Source organism: Takifugu flavidus, chromosome 8 (genome assembly GCF_003711565.1).
Source record: "Takifugu flavidus isolate HTHZ2018 chromosome 8, ASM371156v2, whole genome shotgun sequence".
NCBI lineage: Eukaryota > Metazoa > Chordata > Actinopteri > Tetraodontiformes > Tetraodontidae > Takifugu > Takifugu flavidus.
In genome coordinates, this window is record NC_079527.1 from 6,120,854 (window position 1) to 6,145,864 (window position 25,011).

At 44.9% G+C, this 25,011-nt stretch overlaps 1 protein-coding gene across 8 annotated transcripts in view; it reads right to left on the reverse strand.

Moving 5' to 3' along the window:
- Positions 1-25,011, reverse strand: part of prdm16 (PR domain containing 16) — a 144,332-nt gene that overhangs the window by 93,948 nt on the left and 25,373 nt on the right. For 7 of the 8 annotated variants that reach the window (XM_057041987.1, XM_057041982.1, XM_057041989.1 and 4 more), the window contains exon 2: positions 2,553-3,016. In XM_057041987.1, the coding sequence (XP_056897967.1) occupies positions 2,553-3,016 (464 nt within the window). Of the gene's footprint in view, positions 1-2,552; positions 3,017-17,227; positions 17,256-25,011 lie in introns of those variants that run through there. The other variant, XM_057041984.1, reaches the window with a different exon arrangement.

Here is a 25,011-nt window from a genome sequence, read left to right on the forward strand (position 1 = left end):
GGTGCTGGCCCAGAGAGGGCGTCTGAGACAGAAGAGAATGGTCATGGCCTGCAGCGAGGCAGCTCTTAGATTGAGCTGTCCGTCTCGCTGAAATGAGTCTGAGTTAACACCTCTCCCACTCTCCAGTGCCCCAGGACAGACAATAGAATGCTTCCTCTTTCTTTTCGCTGGCATTCCAAGTCTTTCGTGCTCTCTATTACGCTGTTCCTCTCCGGCGAGATCTGCTTCCACTCAGATATCCAGAAAGCTCCAGCATGTGATTGCTAGAGTTGTTTGGCTACAGTGGTAGACCGCGGCGCTTGCAAAGCCAACATAATGAGTTATTGCAAGTCTTAGTAAAAAGATCCACAGAAATGCAATGCTTGTTGTTAAGACTGCTCCGGATACAACTGTACAGCCCGCATTCGACATATATCATTGCTGATTAGTGAAATCCTTGTGCAATTTTGGTGATCCCATGTTTTTAGGGATTAAAGACCTGTGGTACGTGTAGAATACATCTTATAACATTCCATAAGGAGTTTCACTGTCCTCTATAATAAATGGAGGCTAACTTGGATTGGAATTGCAATTTTTTTTTTCCCGCAAAACTGAATACAGCAATTTAATATAAGCGAAAGTGTAGTTACACTAATAACTCTGATAACTGAATTTAGCGCTTAATCTAATTTCGGCATTCTACCAGCAATGGCTGAGCCACGAGAGGTTAGATATGATCGCATTTACACCACAGAGATCATGGCTGCACTTATTACACATGACTTCACTTATTATCTCTCATAACACATTCTCCCGTTTTGGCAGCCCACTTGTGTAACACACTACAGACATGTTAGAATTTCTGTGGCAAATGACTCTTGTAATGATCCTGTGATAAAATGTTTGCATCTTCATCCACCTCCTCTTCAGAAACCAAGTTCCCCCTCACTCGGGTTTCCGCCGCGAGTCACTGGCCTGTCTATTTGTATAAGAACAGAGGCGGTCGATGAGTAGAGGGGTAGATGGAGCAAAGAGGGAGAAAAGGGGGAGTACGTGACTCCTGGGACAGTCTGTTGATGGCTATCAACAGGTTGACTGTTATGACTATATGTGATAAGAGTCTGGGAGAGGAAAGTCCCAAAGGCTTCCAGCCTCGATCCAGACAGGTTTGAGGTTTTGCAAAAATAACACAACTCTGATGACCACTCAAGAGTGGGGAAGGAGGAAAGATGGATCAATTCCTGCTTCTTGAGAGGTTAAAGATTTTACCTCGAGGAGGGGCAAAAAAACGACCTAAAGCTAACAGCAATGGGGTTGCCCTTCATCTGGAAAAAAAAATTCTCACAAAGGGAATTTCCAAGAGCAAAATGATACATGTGCTAATATGTCAAGTTTCACTTTTCAGTGCGGCGGATCCGTGTGTCTCGGTCCAGACGTTTCTGGGAGCACAGACACAAATGCATCCATTTAGAGCTGAAACCTCAGGCTAAACGGCTAGAGTTGAGGTGATGAATATGTATTAGTTAGCAAGAAGAAGGGGAAACTAAAGGAAAACAAGAGCCTGACAGGCAGAGTGTAAGTTTTGGAATGTTTCCTTTTGCTCCCCAAACAGCTATAACCATAATATGAACTTTACAAACAAAAAAAACAAAAAAATAAACTGTCCCGGCTATCAAGATCACCTCCTCTCACAGATGTTAGCATGAATAATGTTAACAGGAATAATGTTAACATCTGTGGAGGAAATAAACTAAAGCATCAAAACAGGGACCACAAATTAATACTTGAGTGATCTTATGAGGCGCAAAATTACAAAACCTTAACTCAACAACAATAGTATATATTTTTGATTGACAAAGCAATGAGTTACCCGGTGATTTCATATTCTGACCCCATGGGTCAGACGTTCCAGTGCCAGTGCCCACGTCTCTTTTCCTTTATAGATACAAATGCAAGCTCATAACATGAAAATGACCAACCCCCTCCCAGCAAAGAGTCAAGAAGTCAGTGAAATGAAAAGCAGGTCAATATATTTCATATCTGATTAGGCATTCAAGAAGAGAAGGGGAGACAGAACGCGAGATCGGGAATTCCTTTTTTCTCTTAATGAGCTAAGTGAAGCAGCTTCAATATCCTCTAATGTCATCTTGAAATGAAAATTAATAGTTCAATATGCCGCCACCACATTGGGCTATGTTTCTTGCATTTCCATATCGGGTAGCATGACCAAATGAGTGTGCTCGCTCGGATCGACGCCCAGAAAAGCTGATACCTCCAATAATCAGCCAGATTTTTTCCAGCCAGCATTGCTGTGCTGTTGGAAGCCTGGACCAGTGTGTTTTATGTGTGTGTACTGAATGTGCGTGATCAAAGATGAGGTCCAATCATGCAAGGGATGGAAATGGAACAGGCGTAGTTGCTGTTGAGCTCGCCTGCAATTTAAGAGTGATGACCAGGAGCATGAAGAAAGAGCCGTGGATTCATTCTCTTACCCTTGTCAGATTTACTTAAGAGTTTTTAGAACTCTTTTAGCTTTAATTAAAAAAACAAACTAAAATCAGACTGATTCCTACCTCCCACCCAAAGGAGTTGTCTTTGCTCCCATGGTGCAGCGTGCTGTGGAGACCGAACCTCTCACCGGCACCAATGCGGGTTTTGGCCCAAACCCCGAGGCCAGCACCGGGCACAGATGACTCCCGCAGCTCCAGGTTGCTGGGAATGGGAATGTCGTCTGGAATGTAGACGGGCGCCTCGTAGGGTGAGCCCTCCTTGGGTGTGGTGAAGTCCTGTTCATTGCTGCTGCTGTTGCTGTTGTTGTGAAGGTGGCGGTGGTGGTGGGTGGAGTAGATGTGGGGGTGTAAGAGATGGTGGTGGTTGTTGTTTGGGTGGGAAGGGGTGGGTGAGGGCAAGGGGGACATGCTGATGATGCCGTCTTCGGCGTCATCTTCTGGGCTGTCGGCGCCACCTCCGCTGCCGGACACCAAACCGGGAAGATCGGTCTCTGTGTCATACATGCTGTCTACCTGTTCAGTGTCATCTGTGAAGGAAACACAAATGAGGAGGGCGTTAATAAACAAGGAGAGATTGTCAAACTTTATATGGTATCTATGCTAAGTTGAGCCCAAAGTGACCCTTTAAATGCCTGTTATCAGATACCTTCGCATCACAAGCTCACTAGCATCCGCCAACCTAGAAAAGTAGCTACGGCCGTGTGGGAGACAGACAATTCTTTATATATTTTATGCGTATTTAATTCCTTAGCTGCTGCAGAATAACTAACGTTGGACTGGGGAACGACTGAGTGACAACAATCCACAAATATGTGCCTTTATGCACCTCTTCCTCTCTGCTTCTGATGCCACAAATTGATGGAAAACCCTTCCTGCAACATCTTTCTAGATGTCAGGGAGTTGACACTGCAGAGTTGTGTGCAACTCAATGTTCACTGTTGTATGTTTTAGCTCAGTTAGCCAAAACTTAGGGCAGGTGCACCTGAACCTTTTTTACACAAAGGTTGATCTTAGAACTCTGTTGTTTTATGTTTTATTTGTTGCATTTTAAATGATAATGGACTAGCCAGTATAGACTAGAATGTTCCTGGTACACGTATTCAGTGCTATTTCATGCCATCTAGCCATCACTGCCACACACCTATTGCAAGTGTTAAAGAGGCATCTAAATCATTTGTTTAAGGTGAATGCGATTAATGCATGTTTTGTTAAAAATAGCAGTCTTTTTGGAAAATGTGCCCCACTGAAACATCATACTGGTTTCTTTGTTACTGCAACCTAGAACAAATCTGAAATGACTTCTCGACCCTGGACCCAAAAAAAATCTCTAAACTGTTACAGATCTGCACAGCAAATATGAGAGGTCCCAAGACCAGAATACAAATCCATCTGATCATTTCTCTGCTACAAGATGCTGAGCTCACAGTTCTGTTTTGTGTGGGAAGAGCTAGACAGAAGAAGCTTCACGCTGGCCAAGTTCTGAACGGGAAAAGTTCTCAGTTTCATTACAGTTGCTGACTTCTGCCAGGACTCATCTTGCACATAATGGCCGCAGCTATCACTGACCTGGTTATCTTCATCACCTACAATTATTGTCACATCTAAAGACTGACAGCCTGATTGTTTCTGCTCTCTGGAATCCTACCAGGTTCTACCAGCTAAAGCGTCACTAGTTTATTTAACACTTAGCTTTAAATTGCATCCTTTTTCACTTGAAGTGTTTTTAAGATTCTTTTCTGTTTTTGGGGGATGATGAACAACCACAAATGTGCGTGCTGTACAGTTCACGGATGCCCTCGTCCCTGCGTGTAGTTCTTGTTTTCCTCTCTGGACAAATGCTGGTGTCTGTAGTCAAAGCACCACTGCAGTTTTACTATCTAAACACAGGGACTGGCAATCAGCGGGCTAACTAGGCCCAAAATTACAGCAGGAGTGGTTTCAATCAAGCTCTCTCGCTCTCCGTTAGCCCACAGCTAACCTGCTGCCAAGCCTGCCACCACTTCCCAGGCATGAGCAAGAGCTGCAACATGATAGCTTCAACAAAAAAAGTACTTGTTTGTTCACTTAATTAAGATGTTTATTTGGTCACAATGCAAGTTTGAGCTTTAAATTTTAATAAACTTTAATGTTAGGGGTAAGCATCGATAATAAAGCCAACTCAAACAACGCGCGCAAACACTCACTTCTGCTACAGTGCACTAATTTTGAAATAATTTCTGGATGAGGAGGAAAACACTGCGGCTTGTAATTTCTTGAGAGCCGAATGAGCTGAAGTAGAAAAAGTAATTACTGCGTACGTTCATGCAGGGCATCAGTTTTTTCTTCTCTGATTTAATTTGAATATTTGGGTTTCTGCTGAGTGAAAGATGTGGGCCAGGAAGGCTGTTAAATTAACTGACATGTAAGTTTTAAATGTGAAATGCGAAACTACCAAAGCATGCGACCGGGCCTTTTCAGCGCCTGGCAAACCTGCACCCTATCCAAGCAGATCCGGGAAACTTATCATATAAAGCTGCAGCAGTAAAATCCAGCCTTTTATGACCGATTCTGCGTCATCGAGTGATTTTCTTTTTCTTTTTGGAGTAGAAAGAACTCCATTTTTTTTTAATGATTACTGCTTCATGGAAGCTCAGAGCAGGCGTGCAATTAAGCACTGGAACTTGTGAGCGAGCAGTAGCTTCTACTTTTCACAGATCAATTACAGTTTTATAACCCGGTCCTATCTGCTGTTCCCTCGGCACAATCAAAAGTGATTTCAGGCTGTTAAACACTTTTTTTTTTTAAACGTACTTTCCATTTTTTTTCACCCCCGGCTTTCACTCTCCTTGAGCCGCTGTGAGCAGCTCTGACAGGCAGAAAGACAACTTTGGAAATTTTATTTAATAGCCTTTGGCTTTTGGAGTACATAAAGAATATGCAGCCATCTTGCCATCGAATAACAACACAGATGGATGGCAAAAGGAGGCAGTAATGACTCTGAGTCGAGAATTAAGTATTCGGAAAAACATGTTCTGCCCTATGCAGGGCAAGGCGGCCCTGTTCAAAAAAAGTTCTGCCAAAGTCCAGGACAGAAAAAATAAGCAACATATATATATAAATGGAAGGGGCAGGAGGAGGACAAAGAGGAGGAGACGAAGAGTCTAAAAACTGACAGCTGAGCTGCTTTTAAACTGCTATATATTAGCTCTGCGTCTCAGAAGACCCAGAAAGAGATGTTAGGCTCATCTCCCTCAGGGCTTCTTAAAAAACACCCGGGCCAGATAGTGCCTTCCTCTCCTTGGCTTCTCATGTTGTTCTTTCTCTCTCCCTCAACATCTCCCTCTCTTTTACGGGGAGCTATTTATCCTGATTACATCAGGGGTCAATCATTAATTCGCACCTTGGGGGTCCCGGTGCTGGCTGCGGCTACAATGGGCCGCTTGTTCGGCGGCTGTTATTCCAGTGGAAAACTACGCCGCTCTGCCTGAGAGCCGGGCCCAGGCCACATGAAGGCATCCCATTTATTTGATAAATTGTAAATGCGTGCCATAAGCGGAGCCTTTTGCTTTGTACCATGGCTTGCAATAACAAAGATTTCAGGGCACGTACAAACACAGATGCGGGCTATCACAGGGACAGACATCTGCCTACAACTGCAGGAGCTGTTACTGTACTCCAAAACACACATGCAAGACATCAGATGGTGTTGAAGGCACAGATATTATCTTTAAATTGCCACATGTCAAAGTAGAAGTGCAGGATGTAAAATCAATATTACGTTAAGACGCCTCCAAAATACACTTTTAAAAGCTTCTTTTAAATTGTTTCAACTGAAGTATATGACAGTGTGAGCCATTAAATATCTAAATAAGCCTCCTTTGGTCACGACTGCAAAGCTAAAAATAAAGAGAAAACATGAAGAGCTGATAACATTGTAATCAGTGTTGCCATGGCAAAATAACTTGACACAGTGCTGAAAATCAGCGGTTTAATCGGAGGGTCTTACAACAGGCAAATGGTTCTGTGGTTATGTTTAATCAGAGCACTCAAGACTTAAATGCATAAAGATAGAAATCTGGAGTCATTTTCTGCCGTCTGCCTGGACGCACACAAACACATGTGCCTTGTGGCATATACTGTAGACTGAGTTGTATTATTGACGTGGTCTGGGGTGAAAGGAGCTACACGGGCTGCATGAGGGGATTCTGGGGGGCAGGGGCTGTAAATGCTGCATCGAATAAGGACAAGCTGGGGTTTTTTTCCCTTACTTTTAGAAAAAGCAGCCGTGCTTTCATTGAGAACTTGCGAGTGAAACTGTGCATTGTTGTTTTTTTACGTGTACGTAGGGACACACATATTGTGCAACGCCGCCTACCGCCGCCAACCAAAACTCCGAGCCAGGTGCACCGAGGAAAAGCAGCACCACGGAGGCTGTGATAACAAGCTGGATATAAGATGCAAGCGCCAGTGATGGCCATCGTAAAGCACACACGTCCCATTTCCCCAACAGCCTCCCCCAGTCCAACACACACACAGACTGTATCTCTGTCTGGCCGTAAATTGATCTGGTTCACTTCAAAAGGAAAGCCAGGGACTGATGAAAAGACAGTATCCAGGGAAAAGCAAAAGTATGCAAAATACTGCACGGACTCCAAATATGGGGAGGAAAGATCACCCGGTGAAAAAAAATAGAGACCGAAGGCGGAGGGAGAATGTGCACACCATGACAGATATGAAAAATGGGTAGTTGGTTGAGCAATAAATGAGCACATATTCTGATGTGGGAGCTTTGGGTGTGTGTGTGTGTGTGTGTGTGTGTGAGGGTCAGCATGCAGACCAAAGCTTAGGCTATAGTGTGTCAATATGGTCCCACTTAGCTGCCTTTTTGTGCCACAAAGTGGAGTTGGTACCTATTCTTCTGTAGCGAGCGGGCCTTTGATGGTTCTCCCTGTCTCCACACAAAACAGCCTGAACACCCTCCACTTTAAACAAGAAGGGCGGAGGAGAGAGCTGGCTGTAAAAATCAAACGAGCGCAAATCAAAGGTGGAGCGAGCGAGAGGTGAGAACTGTTCGGTGTTGTATTTTTCCATGGTGGCAGTGTATGTTCAGAATTACATCTGAGTGGAAGAATGCGACGAGAGAGCCAAAGGAGGGTGCTCGGGAGGAAAGGTGTGTGAGTCTGTGTCTGTGTGTGTCTGAAATTATAGTGAGCGAGCGACAGGGGCACCGTCAGCCGCGCACCAGCGAGCCTCACCAAATGAGAATGCCACACTGTTTCCCCTCGTAAAAGCACCGGGAAACATTTCCAAATGACACTTAAAAGTGCATCATGGCTTCTTTGGCCTTGAATGGATGAAGCTTTTCTAAGTCCTCACCTTGCTGAACTTTAAAAAAAGTGCACATGTGTGTGCAGTATTTAACAGGATTGATGTACGCCTTTATTTGTAGCCTTCGGCTTGCTGGTGTGCACATGTGGGCTGTGAGTTGATCCACACATGAGCGTTGCAAGGCATGGTGAGTGTGACTCCTGCTAGGGGGAGCTCTTCCCCCCTCAGTGCTCTTCTCATGCAGTGAACAGTAAAATAAACTATAATCAGGGCACTCTTAAACAGTTCAACATTTCCAAATAAAAACAACAGGCAAGCGGACGGACTTTGGTCACAACAGCTCAGTGAGGAACAAGCTGTAGCTTTTGTGTGTTTTGAGAAGTGAGTATTCATTTCTTAGTTTGTGTGCAGAGCTGATACAGCGCGGCTGATGTATTGATGTGTTATTTGTGCTGAAAAGCCCAGAGGCATTTTGTCTTTCAATAGAGAGAGTGACTCTGTGTGTGTTTGTGTGTGTGTGTGTGTGGATGCTCGAGCCTCCAGACAAATAGAGAAACTGGGGACAGCGGGCAACCTCCTGCAGCTGAGAGCAGGTGTGTGTGTGTGTGCTTGTGTACTTGTGTGTGTTTGTGTGTGTCTTGGCCTTGTCCCAAGGGGGCCTGGGACTCAGGCTGCTGCAGACATTTATTAACAGGGCAGATTAATAGCACCAGGAGAGAACATGTTCACAAACATGATAAATATTAATAATAATCAATATCCAGTTACATTTGCCAAATTGAGTTGCAAACATCACCCAGGGGGACGTGTGTGTTTGTGCGTGTGTGTGTCTGTGTACATGTGTGTGTGTGTCTGTGTACATGTGTGCGTGCGTGTGTATGAGAGTGTGCATAAGAGAGAGTGAATGATGGAGAGACACAGAGAAAGAATTGATATGAAGAAAGAAATAGGAAAAACATAAACAGAGGAATAAAAAGTTTGTTATTTAAGATTATAATAATAGAGATTTATTATAAAATCTTAATGTAACTATCAGGATCAATTAAAGTGAGGGTTCAGTGGTGAGGTGGTTAGTATAGCTAATAGCCAGAAGGTCATGTGACTTATTCCAAGCTCGGAGCCTTTTGGATACAGTTTCCTCCCACAGACCAAAAACATGCACATTAGGTTCATTGGAGACTCTGAATGCCCTGTAGATGTGTGTGTGTGTGTGTGTGTGTGTGCGCGTGTGTGTGTGTGTGTGTGTGTGTGTGTGTGTGTGTGTGTGTGTGTGTGTGTGTCTGCTGAAGCTGTGATGGACTGGTGAACTGTCCTGACTGAGGCAAAACTGTCCAGACACAACATGATGCAATTTAACAATATGGGAGTTGATTTAAACCAAAACCATCTTTTAAGTGACCACAACCAAGCATTACAGCTACTTTTCTACATGTTTTCACCTCTTGTGAGGGCCAGGGTGTGTTAAACCTACCCTCACAGATGCCACAAGGACCCCGGCACCATAGCCTGATGGGAGGAACCCTCATGAACGCAAAAACATGTCATAGCGAGACATCTCAGACCAGCACGCTTGCAGCATTCTGGCATCATTGTGAACATCTGTGTACCTCTTCTTCAAGCTCTGAATGTCAGAAAATGCACAATCGGAATGCTGAGCAGCACAGACGCAGCAGGGTTGAGTATTAATAAACAGTCTCTGCTTATATTCAAATGATTAATGGAGATGGAACTTTTCTTGAAAGCCTTCAAGACTACAGCATGTACACATTCTCCTGGAGTGTGCTGCCTCCCCCCATGCGCTCCAGTGTGCATGTGTGAGCGCGTCTGCGTGCGTGCGAGTCCCCACAGCCGTGTCTAGTTCATTTAACAAACCACTCGGGAGGCCGGACAGCCGTGAGAGCAGCAGGGCGGCCAGCATACAGAACAAACCCATCCATTCTTATTAACCGGGGAGGGCAGAGGGTTAATTTTGTATTCACACGGCTGCTCATCGGCGTGCACATGTGAAAGTGAGACATCATAATTCCTAATTCTTGCTGTGTTTTCACTTGTCAAGCCTCAAAAATGCATAAATGAAATATAATTAAACTTCAAAGCAGCCTTTGTACGATGTCCACAGCACATGTGGTCAAATAAAACACATTTTTACACGATCCTCATTCAAATATGTTTGTAGTTTGAAATGTAACACAGTGTATCTCAGAGTCAGAGTGCAGCAGCTTGGTAGCTGCGGTCATTTTTCAGCGCTCTGAATCCCAGAGCTTCTGATTAGCTATTTAATTCATCAGAATGGCCCAGCCTTAGCCGGGCATCACTTGAGTGAAATGTGCTTGCAAAAGCATGTTTTCATAAATCATTTTCCCTTTTCTGTTTAGTATACAGTAGTGTCAGGTCTGAAGTTGTGCTCCTGAGAATTGGGGGTGGCGGTGTTGGATTGATGGGGGAGGTTTGGTGGGGGGGGTGATGATATTCACCTCTGCCACTGGAAGCAGCCCGCACCCATACATCAGTCTATTACTCTCCAGTCTTGCCTGCTCCTGCTCCTCTCTTCTCCTCGCCTTGCTCCCTCTAGTCATTAGCCAGTGAATTAACGACAATCCGGCATGCTATTAATCACCCTGACAAAAGAGTTAGCATTGCCTGGCTAGGCCGGCACGAGACCGCGGAGGTGGTGGAGGACGAGAGGAGAGAGGAGGGTGGGAGCGGGTCTGTGGCACGGGAAGAGAGACTGGAGAGGCAGTGAAGGAGACGTCGGCAAAGGCTACGCGAGTGAGATTTCTGGTATTAAAAAAATTAAAAAGTACGAAAAATAAACAGATGTCTGCCCTCTGACAGTGAACTACAATAATAAACCAGTTGACAAGCAGATTTGATATTCAGAAATCTGCAATTACTTCAAATGTGTGTATTTGGTGCATGGAATATTAATATTTCTTCTATTTCAGTCAAAATCACATGACCTTCAGTAAATTCTTAAGACATCTTCTGACTGGACCATTTGTCATTCGGATTCATGAAAAAAAATCAAAATATTGTGCTGTACTCTTCTGGCAAAGGGTCATGTTTAACAATTACAGTTTTGTTCATATTTAAAAGATAATTATTCCCATAACCACTACTCAAAACAGTCCCCTCCAGAACCACTTTAGTGGACAGTCATCTGGCTCGCAGACGGAGAAAAAACCCCAAAACTTTCCGAGTGTCAGCCCGTGTCTGAGTCCACTTGCTCAGTCTGACTGACTGCTGGGAGGCCTGGATGGGGGGTGGGGGGTGGGGGCTGGGGGGACATCAGGTGGGTCGTGGCCGTCACACAGTCCCATGTCATCGGGCTGTCACAGTGAATGGAGCTGACATGGGAGATATGCTAATCCACTTAGCTTCAAACTCAGCCAGGAGGCGGCTGCGTAGCTCTGTCTCAGTCCAGAAAAAGTACACACATATACACATACGCACACATTCATGCACACACTCAATCTCACATACACATGCACGGGCACACACACACCTATACACTCTGGACACTCTGCCAATCCGTCAAAGGACACACATTCACTCCAATCAAAGGAGGCAACAGAGAAAACCCACATGGGATGAGGAGAACTTTTAAAGCTCCGGAGCCTGGATTCAAACCCACCACTTTCTTGCTAAGGGTCAGAGGTGCTAACCAGACACCCTAGTATTACACCTAGTCATGTCTTTATGAGTATATAAATGTATCATTTCATTAATAACTGCAGCAAAAGCTGTGTTTTACATGTGTCAGCAATGCAGATATTAGAAAATGGACAATTTCTGTTACAAATATTCTCTTCACTACAGATGATAATAGTTTTATTATTGTTGTGTTGTTGTTGTTGTTGTTGTTATTGGTAGTAGTAGTCGCCGTAGTAATGGTGGTGGAGGTGAAACGTAAATATAAAAAAGTACATATATACCTCTACACTCATTAAAACCCTAATGTGTATAATAAATGCAATTGCGCATACATATGTGTTTACTTTTTGAGTTAGGGTTTCCTATCTAAATAAAGTACTTTCATTTTAAGTAATATTTCAGGTCAACCTTTCCACTCTGAACACATTGTGGACTATGTCATAAAAAGTGTGAAGGATCAAAATTGAAGACGCAATCAAAGCAACGGTCAGTAAAGAATTACAGCAATGCAGTCAATTCCATCAACGTGCACACACACATTCATGGCCGCACTGATTAAAGTCACCCAGCGAGGTGTCAGAGTTCAAAACTATTGTGCCCCTCAACGAGATGATATCTCAGGCCGGTCCATCGTATTTCCCTGACCATGACTTCCCTTATTAGGAGACATGGTGGTGCTATTACTAATCTCCCCACTATCCCACAGAAACAGGAAGGAAGAGAAGGAAACAGATGGAAAAGCAGGAGAATGGTGAGCAAGGGACACAATGCTCACTCCCTTCCTCCTCCTCCTCAACCCCTCGACTTTCGTCTCCCTCCCTCCACTCTGCTTTCTCTCTAGCAATCCACAAAATGCGAGAGAGCTGAGGCTCACAATCAGTCTGACAATACTGTATACAAGTGCTGCTGAACAATGGAGGACAACCACAAAGAATTCTGGGAACAGGGGCACGGCCCTTCTTCTGCTCGGGGTGGCTCCTGCATGCCCATCAATTCACATCGGCCTGCAGAGACTGACCGGTGCCAAAGAGACAGCCAGGGGGGTGGGAGGGGGGTGGGGGGGTTGCAGGTGTGTATAAAGAGAAATAATCAAACAACTTCCTGTGGTCAAGCACGCAGATCTAAACACGCACTTAACACACACACAACAAACTGGGTATAAATAATGAAGTCATGCTGTTGTGTCCTCATGTTGAACATCACCAATGGGTGTGTGTGTGTGTGTGTGTGTGTGTGTGTGTGTGTGTGTGTGTGTGTGTGTGTGTGTGTGTGATAGAGAGAGCAGGTACTTAAAAAGTTTGGGACACCTTCAAGTGCGTCATTATTTGTCAGTTGATAAAATGCTTGCGCAAGAAAAGTACAGAAGAAAAAGAAAGAAAGAGTTTAAGAAATACAAGGCACACACATACACACACACACGCACAGACACACACACGCACAGACACACACAGACACACACACACAGACAGAGTCAATTTTGTCCCTCTCCTTTAAGTATGCTTGGTGTGGGTGACCATTTAGAAATAATTGGCTGGTAATTAGGTGGGGGTCGACAGGTCACTTTGGGAACAAATGGCTGTCTTTAGCTCAGGTGGCCTATAGAGAAAATAATGGGACCTTTCCCTGCGTCTCCCCTCCTCTCCACTTTGCTCTCCTCCTACATCCAATTCTCCCTCTCAGCTTGGTGAGGAACTGTATGTGAATTTTTTTTTAAAAAACACACGGCGGCTGTGAATTGGAAACTGTAAACGCCATCTCTTGCAGCGTGCAGACGATCCGATTTACTCAGACTGGATTGGTGGTTGCTGGTTCTACGCTCCCCCCCCACCCCCCAACACTTTGACTATTTCATGTGTGTCCGCGGGCATCGGGAGTCTGCAGAGGGCCTGTGGTGAGGTGGGAGCTACACAAGTACACAGCCATAACTTTAACGTTAGCCTCGGCTGAGCAACAGCACGGGCCAATGAGACCCCCCCCCCCCCCCCTCCCCAATAGCGCCTCACACATTCTCCCTCCTTTTTTGTCTCTCCCTGTCTCTCGTCCTCCCATTCAGCAGCACCGGGGTCTTGTTTGGCTTCCTGCTGTTTGTGACCAGACAAGGCCTCGATTTGAATACTGATTCCCCGTTGATAGGCCCATACTTCCGATCTAATTAACTTGTTTTGTCTTTGCCTAAATGGAATTGTCCGAGGGAGGTGTGCGTGTGTGTGTGTATGAGAGGAGAGGGACAGATTGGAGGGGAACTACACTGATCTATACAAGGGACGTGCCGTAAATAACAAGTAAATAAAAACAGGATGGAGGTTAAAGGAAGAAGGATACATCGCTGTAAGAAGGCGACACGAGTACAAGAGAAAAAAGTAAAGCATCCTTGCTTCTTACAGCTGCAGTATACGTGCACATTCACAGCTATGCTAGCTAAAGAACCTAGGCTTATAAAAGACGGTGTGAGAGCAGACTTTTAGCTGTTTTCCCATGCAGCCTGGAGAGGGAAGTCAGAGTTTTCATTTATAACAAGCTTATTAAACCTGAATGTTTGCTGACTTCATCAGCTCAAGTGAAACACACATAAATTCCTCTCAGTGCTGGGGTGCAACTTTGGTTCCATTTGCTGTTGATTTTACAGTCATTACAAGCTTTGGTGCAACGTCCGGATCAGACTCAGTGGCACATTACCGCATACAGAGCTGCGGAGAACAAACCAAACAAACGTGCACGAGGGACCGACTGTGCCATATTGTCCTGCGGTCCCCCGTGTGCGGCTATTTGTGTGCTTAAATCTCTTGTAGTTGGTTAGTCTCAGCTCAGGCTATAGAGGGAAAAAAAACAGACAACATATTTAAAAACAAGTGATAGATCAGCGGCAGACAAAGCAGCCACTGAGAGAAAGATGACATCGATGAGAGGATCTGCTGACAAGAAAGGCAGGAAGGCGGAGGGGTAGAGCAGAGGGACAAAAAGTGACATATGGGGCCAAAAATAAACAGCGTAAACAAAAGACAAGAGCAGCTGAGATGGGTGAGAGGAAGAGGCGAGCGGAAGGCGCAATATGAATCAAAGCAGATGTCTGCCGTTGATACCCCCCTTTTTAGATAATGTGTGGGGCAATTAGCACGCTGTGATGATTTCCATTAGGCCTAATCAAATATTTATACTGCCTTCTGAGCATGTCACACCGCCGCCGCGGCCCTGCATATGTGTGTGACAAACGGCTAATGACAGGACAGGAGGGAGAGTGTGAGAAAGAAAGAACGAACGAACGAACGAACGAAAGAAAGAAAGAAAGAAAGAAAGAAAGAAAGAAAGAAAGAAAGAAAGAAAGAAAAAGAAAGAAAGAAAGAAAGAAAGAAAGAAAGAAAACATCTGTAACTTCTATTTCTACATTTGGTTTCACATTCTCAGCTCTCCGCCATCAGTGACCAGCCCGGGGTGATGAACTGGTGCGTGCATGTTTGTGCGTGCGTGTGCGTGCGTGTGCGTGCGTCTGTGTGTGTGTTTGTGTGGTTGATGAAACAAGGATGAAGCAGAGATGCTGCTACTTCATCTACAGCGTCCATTAATCAAAGTGGGTCAGCCACAGAACCAGTCCACACTGGGCCCATCCGTCTGGATACCATGACACAAGCCAACATCGTAATGAACAGTGTTGGTTTTCAAGTAATTTGAGACCTTGTGTATACATCATTATAACTCTATTTCAATGTTCCCCTAAAAAATAAGTTACTTTTCATTTTTTTTTGATGCATTTCACATATATCAGAGATATTTTCTGTCATTTTATTGATTAAACTTGACAATAAATAACAGAAACGGCAGCCTTTTAACTTTCTCCAGCTTGGATACTAATGTTCAGGGGAAAATGTGAAATAACACCGTCACTGGGCCACATAGTCATTTCGATTTCTGTATTTTTCAGCAGTTCCAATGGACATTTTTAACTCTGTCATTCATATGACTCATAGAATTTAGTTAATGATTAGTACTTATTCAAACATGTGTATTATCATAGTGTTAACACTGTTCCTGCTTCATCCACCCGGCTGTAGTGGGGTAGCGGGGAGGTTGTTTCACCTTCAGAGCTGGAGCCGGGCCCGCATCATTGGGGCAGACCCCCTCTGGGTCTCTGTAACACACCGGTGTGCACACAATACGCTGCACACCACATCACTCTCATGAATGCAGCTGATGCTTCACCTGACATTTCTTCCCTCCACATAATCCACAGTCTTCATGGCCACAAAATCACCTTAGTTTTGTTCACAAAGGGGACAATGCTACTAAAAACTAAGTCTACCAAGATGATTACATACATCTTGTGCATTCCCAGTCCCTAACTGAGTTTATTATATCTGACTATGCTCCACAACAACCTGGTATTGTCATAAAATCTGGCATGCGCTTGTTGTTTTCCATTCTGCACATTAATGAGCTTTAGATGTGAGCTAAAACCTACCTTTGTACGTTTTCATGAAAGTGGAACTTCACTGATAGTAAACACATAAATAAATTAGTAAAAATATTTTTTTTTTGGTGAGGAGATTCTCGGAATTTAGTCCACTGAAGCACACCACTCCCCCATCACTCCTGCCGGTCAGTGCCGCAATCAACCAAAAGGTTAGGGGTAACAAGATGGGCGGGCCCTCAGAGGTCAGAGGTCAACTCCCAGCCTGACAGACGGATGGAGGAGAGTGGTCAGCACTTGAAGGATGAGACAGGAGTGAAGGATGGACCTGGTTTGGCGCTGTGACAGTCTGGGATATGGATGAGGCCCAACACCGGCGTGACAAAGGGCCCTACCATAACGATGGAGTATTTTAATTGCTTTTTTCGTGTGTGTGAGTGTTGCTTTCAGAGTTGGAAGAATCACAGAATAACCTGATGGTAGAAAAGCCATCAATCAAGCACAGGTATGATGTAGGGGTGTACTAATGCAGTGAGACAACATTAAGGCAGGAACTTTTAACATTTTTGCTTGTTGTTCCATTTTATTTGCACTCACAGCCTACAAGTTCTTAGTGGTGGGTGGGTGGAGGGAACCCTGAAACAAGTGCAGCATCCCTTTAAAATGATATGTAGCATCACAAAAGTGTCCAGTACAAAGAATAATATTAACAAATCTGGTTAAGAAAGTGCCATTTGTCTCATGCTGGGCCAATTCTTCATTAAGAATTCATTTAATTTTCATGTAGTTTGCTGCCAAACAGGAAAAGGAATGAGACACCTGCTCTCCCAGAACAGCGATAGACCTCTCCTTCCACCCCACATAAGTCAGGATAAGAGAAAATGTCAGGATAAGATGCTACAGCGCACTAATCTCCCACACAAGTGATAACATTCAGCGGGTGGAACCATGACAGATGGGTATTGATCCAAGTTGTTGAAGGGGGGTAAAATAGATAACTACGCTGCTTTATTGGTATTGATTGAGGAGTCACAGGGCTGAAAATAACTCCTCTCAAAGAAGCACATTGTTGAGTTATCATGCAATAAATCTGAATTAGCTCCAGCGCAGAAGAATTACTGTTTTATATACTTGTCAATTGCAAATGTTAGTGCCGTTGAGCTGCGAGCGCGTCGTGGGCAAAGGATAAGCACCTTCCAATCTGCACAAACAAGTAGAAAACGATTTGCACCGAAGTCGGTGACAAAATGAAAGCGAAATGAGATGACACCGCGGCAGTAAACCTTAAAGTCAAACAGCAAACAGGTAGGAGCTTAGCTCACGTGGTGCGCCGCCTCGGGCACCTCAGCCGGTCACATGTGTCGTCACAACTTACCGAAAGTCGACATATTATCTGTACGTCTTCTCGCCGTGGCGAAGTCGAAGTATTCCTTCTCTGTTATCCATAAACTCTAGTTACCAATTAACAGTGTGTGTGTGTGTGTGTGTGTATGTGTATGTGTGTGTGTGTGAGAGAGAGAGCGAGAGAGAGAGAGAGAATGTAAGTGCATGTCTGCGTGAGTGATAGATACAGGCGGAGCGCGGGGGGGTCTGGGAGGCCTATCTGTGGCACTGCGATGCGCTAACGTGAGAGAATGCCAGTGTCAGTGTGACCAAGATAGGGCAAGTGTAAAGGGGCCAGTCGCTTGGTTGAAGGTCGATGTCGAGGTCAAGTCCTAAAGTGGCCGGCTGGCGCAATTGTGATAGGTGCAGAGAAACCTCATTTTGGCGTCTGTTTAAGGCTCCGCTCGCCGTTATTCAACACTTATTCAGCCAATGCGCAAGAATGTTAGGACTTTAATAAGGTGACCCACCTCAAGCAGAAAATGGCAACTATCATTGTCTGTGAGATTCACAAGCCATGACCGTCGAGCAGTGTGTGATGTTCCAAAAAATAGCGTTGTTTTAGCATCCAGCATCGAAGCGGGACACACAGGAAAGCCAGCAACACCAGTTGCAGATGTGCTGTCCTGCAACTTCTGCAAAGTCTGCAGGAAAATTCCCTGCTGGGAAGCTTCTTGTTTTTAAAGCCAGGCCCCCAGAAAGACAACTACTTCAACAAAAAAACATAGGTGTTACCATTTAAGTTAATGTAATTCTGCCTCATAAACAGAAGCAGTCTAATTAGGGCCCCTTTCAAATCTCTACACAACAGTTGCTCATTTGTGCGGCTCATGGCTGAGACATGAGACGACCGTGAGACATCGGAGATAGAACAGACTAGCATTCCTTTATGAAAGGATGATACAGGCCAGGATGGGGTTATATAGGGTGGGGGTGGGAGTCCTGGGTGGCAGAGGGTGGGCACAGAGTGAGGGGAAGAGGGGTGTGTGTTTAAAGGGTCATTAGCACTAAATCTGTTCCATATGACACACACTCACATGGCCCCTGTCTGGACTCTCTCTCTTTGTCTGTCTGTCTGTCTGTCTGTCTGTCTGTCTGTCTGTCTGTCTGTCTGTCTGTCTGTCTGTCTGCCTGCCTGCCTGCCTGCCTTTCCCTCTCCTGGGCAGTGCGGTGCAGGAAAGGAGGTGGGTGAAGGAGGAGTGGGGGTGGAAATTTCCCGGCCACAACAGAGCTTTGTGATGACAGGGTCCGGGCCGTGTCACACACCAGAACTCTGGTGGCTCCTCTTATCACACAGAGTGGGCTTCTTTAAAGATCCTCCTCTTCTCCCCTCTATCTTTCACCTCATCGACATGAACAGCACAGCCGCCCGGCAAAGGCTGTGTGGCCACACCTGAGGTTCCGATCAACGCAACAAAGACACAGTCTTGAGATGTAAAACCGAAACTCTGAAACTTGGTATAATAGCAACACCAAGTGTGTGTGTGTGTGTGTGTGTGTGTGTGTGTGTGTGTGTGCATAAACGAGCCCAAACCACGAGGAAGACAGTTACCTGAATCACCTGGCCTGATTGTTACACAGCCATTGCACACAGGACAGGTTTGTCCCCTCATCCCCCCCCACACACACACACACACACACACACACGCACACACACTAATGCACTCCGTGGCTCTGCTGCTGAAACAAAAGCTGGCCTTGTCCACTGCTTGTACAAGAGGCTTAAGGACATTTTTCTCATTTTTGAACAGCTAATATCTTGCAAAAGTTGTCTAATCTCCTGCATTTAAGTTGAGATTTGTGCACCCCCACCCCGCAATAGCCCAAACTTCTCCACATGCCTAACACCTTCCCCCGCTTAGGCCCTGACGCACAGTGCTTAGCCAGACCATTTTAATTAGGTTAGGTTAGGTGTATGTGTGTGTGTGTGTGTGTGTGTGTGTGCCTTGTGTACTTACAAGGTGACATAATTAAACACAGCAGGCGACGCAGCAGTACTTTGAAATCAAACAATTGAATTAATACAGAGTCCAAATTAAACTGTTTCCAGATTAAATAAATAAATAAATAAATAATAAATAAATAAAAATTTATTATTATTAGAGAGCTCTAAAAGCTCAGCTTATATTTTGATCATTTAAATTTTCTCCTCATTCTACTGTTGTAACTACAACAGTTTATTCCATAATTATTACACATTTCCACGGGTTCATCGGGAAGGATGTATGAAAAGTATCCTTTTTAAAGTTAAGGTTAAAAGGTAGCCAGACACCCTGAATAGAGTTCAGTTTCCCTCCCCGGGTCTAAGAAACTGACATGAAAAGAGAGCAGAGACACTAAAGGCGGACAGTGGGCAGAGAGCTGTGCCGCTACTACAAACCAATTCTCTCTGTAAGAGGAATAAAGGCTACCAGGGTTACAGGAAGTACAAGTTGGACAGTGACAAAGAGACACGGGAGGGACAAGTGAGAGAGAGAAAGGGAAGAGGAAGGGCCGTTTTTGAAAACAGAGAGACGGGCAGACCGTGTTTCTGAAAGTTTGCCATGGTAAGAGTGTGATTTTCAGCACCCTGCCTCTCTTTTCCTTCTATACTTTCCATTCTATTGTCCTGTATTTGTCATTCCTAATGCCGCTCCGTCTGCTGTGCTATCGGACTGTCTGTATGTGCATAAGATTGCACGCCTGTGTGTGTCTATCTGCCCCAGTGTGGAGACAGAGGGACATAGAAACGACAAAGATAGGGAACAGGCGAGTGTGCACGTGTGCGCGGTTCTCCACAAAGGCGGCTGATTGCAAACAGTAGGTGAGCTTCCGTGAGCGCTGCCGCTGAGTATGCAAAAGAAACGGATTTAAGAATCCACCATGGTACAATCATAAGGAGGTGTGTGACATTTGTGTCATGCTAAGATACCTATTTTTGAACGAGAAAATACACATTTGATTCTCGCAATAATTGCAGAAGCTGCTGCCAAACGAGCAGCTGTTGAATTAGCACGCCAGGCAGCGTTTTAATGCTTTCACTGAGGAGCTGGACAGGCTTCTTCCTGCAGAAGAACGGGGTAGAATCCAAGTAAGAAGTGTTTTTAAATCACCAAATCCTCATTTTAATGCGAAAAAGCAACTCAAAATACTGCAGCCCACTTAATAGAGACCTTCTATGGCCTAATCAGACAAAAATAACAGCCTGGATAAAGAAAATTCAGGTTCTAAGAGAAGTTCCTGCTTCAACAGTTTGTTTTGGCTGCATGTGTTGCTGTGCTATGCTTTAATTTTCTCTGTTTTATTTATTAAAACATCTAACACTGTCAGTTCACACTTTAACCGAAGAATGCTGAGATTAGTGGCAATCATGATTATTATTATTGTTATTATTTTCCAGAGACGTGTCAGTTTGCTGATTAGTCCAGATCTAAATAAAGTGTCAGACCATAACACAGCAGCACTAAAAGTTTCAGCTTTCTCGATAGAATAAGAAATCAGCTGTTCTGTTCAGCGAACGACAGCCGAGATATGATGATCTGAAGATTGGGATTGCAGCTGGGATTAAGGATATTTATCCTAAACCTCTGCAGTACCTGTCTGTCTTGTTTCTACCCTACAAAGAAAATAACTTTGCCCTTAAATCAGTGTTCCCTCTTCATAAAAATACCAGTTCTCCCCTTGGCTTGGGAAGTTGGCAAGCTCCCCCAGTAGACATTCTCTTGACGTTGCTTCATGGTTTTGGATGGGCTTGGCGTGTACCCTTGACTCCCTGCCACAGAGATTCTAAAAAAAACCTCTTTAGGGATATTTTGATAGCAGATACGCATTCAAGTCGCCTCTGCTGGGTCGGTCAGGTCAGGGGTCAGATATAAAAGAAAGGTGGGGATTAATAAAGAGAACTTTACAGATAGTGGAAATCAAACGCAGCCCCCTTTTCATGTTTACAAGGCCTGCATTTCAGCCTGCGCGCGTCTGTGCGTGTGCCACAGCGGGGGCCCCTGCGCTCGGGGCCTCGCAGGCTCTCTCCATCGGCTGCTCTGATTAGAGCCATAATTAAAAGCCGTGTTAATTGGTGTTGAAGCAAACACCGGCCACTCAGTTCATTAAGGGCCTCTGTGTGCTTCTCCCTCAGCATTCCACTGAATGGTGGCAGAACGAGCATTATTAATCTGCAGCACCCGGGGGACGAGTCAAGTGTGAAGGAGAGAGGGAGGGAGGAAGAGAGAGAGGGAGGAAGAGAGACAGGCCGCTGGTGAACGTAATTTAGAAAAAAGAAAAAGAGAGCGAGCTGTTTCTTTATTGATCAAGCTGATGAATCAAGCTGATGACTCTCGCTTGGTTAATGTGATGGCCTTCCTGGTGATAAATTAAACAAGGGCAATCAAAGGGAAATTAAGCTAATTCATTAAAGAAATCAAGGTTCGGAGCTACATTTTACAAAGTGATGTTGTGGCGAACGACGTTGAAACACCCCCTTCATAAAAAGTCGATTTCTGCTCCCATACCAAACGACAAACGGATTCAAATGAATTCATCAGCGATGTTAAAGAGTAAAAGAACTCACAGCACCAGTATTTAAGCTTCAAAGATTTACATGCTGGTTAATGGTAATGGCTGTAATGGCATATTGGTTTCAAGTGTAAACATGGCAGCACGTTCAGGTCCTGAAGCTATCGGAAAGTCGGTCTATATCGTATTGACGATCTGACCGAGCACCTTCTAACGTCTACCAGTCACCTTCTGATTTTTTCCTAATTGCTCTCAAGTGCCAAGTTACCGGCAGGCTGATTATCGCCCATTTCCCTAAATTACTAATCAAGATTAGAGTAACAATTACTCTTCAAAGGGTTAGCGTAGCAAGAGCTAAAGCACCTGATGCTGATGACAAGAGGTTACTTGTGCTTGTGTGTGTATGTTTGTGCGGGTGTGATGTCTATCTCACAGCCTGACTGAGCTCAAAACCAGCATTCAGGCGCTCAGTCGCAACTTTCAGTTGAATTAAGGCAACAATGATCTACGATATCCCAACGAAAAGACAGCGATACCTGAAGGGTGGCATTGAGTCCGTTTAACTCCTCAATGCCAATATTCAGTGGGCCGACATTAGGGCCTTGTTTTCCACATTAATTTCCTGCTCTCAGGAGTGGATTTTTTTTTTTTTTATAGCTGAGTGTAACACATCTGCACAGCAGCATCACTGTAAGACCAGGGGAGAATCTCAGCACTCTCCCGTCACAAAAATGTTGCTTTTACTGATTAGCTAACCGGGAGCACGCAAAGGTGAGCCGCGCATGAAATAACCCCGCGTACACCGCTCCCTTTGTCGATAAATAGTCGCGACTGCGCCTCCTCCAACTAAGATGTTGACACAATGAATCCCTCGCAATAACACTTTTGTTTTTGCGCCCTCTCTCCACTTGTGCTTACATTCATCACGCTCGCAGACAAGGAAGCTGTTCAGCGTCCAATGGCCAAAGGTTCTGCATGTGCTTCTGGGGGAGGTGGGAGGGGAAGGGGGAGGAGACACGGGAACAGGGTGCTGGTAATTTCCCACTTTCTTTTGATATCACAGGAGGAGGAACCACATGTAGAGAGGAGAGCAAGAGCAAACAAACAGGAGGGAGGAGCTTGAGCTTTTTCAGGTGTCTATGATATGTAGGTATGGTGGAGCGCTGCTTCCCAACACCGGGACACTGCTGGTGTTCATTAGTTACCGCTGGCTGCGCAGCACAGCCCTCTTTTTCTCACGTAAATATCAGCAGCAATGCAGCAGAACGCGCAATAAACACACATTTTAAAAGTGTAAATAATCCAGCTGTGTGTGCTGTGCATCCCTGATTTGTTTTGAGGCCTTTGCAGCTGCTCCACAGCTCCATCATGTTTGAATCAAAAGTAAGCCGGAGCCCTTCCTCGTGCACTAAGTAAACACCAGGCAGCATTCCTCCGTGTCTGCCATTTTAACTCCAGTCGAACCCCACGTCGATGTGAGGGGCATTAAAGCATTAGTGGCTAATGTTTTTAAAAGTGTACGGTATCTTGGAGGGATTCAGGAGGTGGGCGCCGCGTGCATGTGTGTGTAATGGTGGATGAGATGGTCCCGCACATGGCAACTATTACACACACAGCCCTTCTAATCGCTGCCGACCTGCCTCCCCGCCTGCAGCCATCCCACCTCTGACTGCTGTGTGTGTGTGTGTGTGTGTGTGTGTGTGTGTGTGTGTGTGTGTGTGTGTGTGTGTGTCATAGGGCACCGCAGGTTCAGGAGGGCAGAATGTTCACATACATGCATACTTTGCCACATTAACGCAGTCCCTGCGATAGTCAATTGATTAATGAGTTTATTTTCTCTATAAATAAGACTTTGAAAAAACACAAATAAAAATCCAAACAGATAATTGGATAAACACAGACGTTTCACTTGTCTGTGTTTTTCCAGTGTCACATTTGTAAATTTATTGCTGATATGATGTCTAAAATAAACTAAAGATACATCTCCAAATTTACTTGTGTTTTCCTTTAAATTCTTATTATAGACACAATAAAAAACAGAATAAATAACACCACCAGCAGTCCATCAGCAGAACAAATCAAATGTTACAACAGAATACAAAAATGGAAAACAAATTATTCCAATTTCAGCTAAAAAAAAGAGGATCTGTCCAAAGTTTCTGCACCTATAGGTGCTGTAGGATGGATGCATGGATGGACAGACTGTCAGAGCGCTGAAGCTTGTGTGTACTCAAACTCTTCAGAGTGTGTGAGACCGAAACAAAAACAGATATTAAGCCAGATGGAATGAAGCAGGAACAATGCGTCTTCACGCGCACGCGCAGCAGGGTTCATACTGTATGAGGAATATTATAGAAGGAGTATGGTGTGTGTGTGTGTGTGTGTGTGTGTGTGTGTGTGTGTACTGGCCATCATGGAGGAGAGTAGTGTGGCGCAAAGAAAATAGATGGTACATTTTCAACATACACCTACTCGTGCCCCCCAGACAAACACACACACACACACTCACACATGCTCATACACCTGAGGTAAGGCATAGTTTGTTGTTCATGAATGTGTGTGTGTGTGTGTGTGTGTGTGTGTTGTGTGTGTGTGTGTGTGTGTGCGTGTGTGTGTATGGTGTTTACTCACTTGAAAGCTGTCTCCTGTGTGGTCTTGCCACAGTTATTTGCCTCCAGAACACACACACACCACACACACACACACACACACACACACACACACACACACACACACACACTTGATACACTTTGCCTGTCTCCCTCCTGTATAATTGAGAAAAGCTGCCATCCATTAAAACTTGCTGACATCACTTAAACAGCTAAATATGCAGGGAGCTAACAAGCTAGCGGGGTATTTGATAGAACTTTCAAACAGGTTCAGAATTCACTGGCAGCTACCTGCAGGAGACGACACAGGCCTGCCGCACACCTGACTAACGAACTTGGCGAACAATTACCAATGCCGGCAGTGGAGGCAAGGGCGTTTTTGTGCTGTTCCTGCATCCTCGCCGACACGAGCTTTGCCTGGTTGTGTAGGTTCGCTGCGGTCAGGATCGGGGTTCAGTTTCAACATTTATTTTCCGCGTGTCTCAAAAAAATGTACCCAGCCAACAAGCAACAGTAGTCTTCCTCTCCTCTCTCCGCATCCCTCCCTCCATCTCTCTCTCTCTCTCTCTGTGCTGCGTTACCTCCAAGAAAGATGTAAGCTTGGCTGGAGCCTGAACGAGGCTAATTAAGTTTGGTTAACTTAGCTCTGAGACTTCTATTACACGCATGCACACGC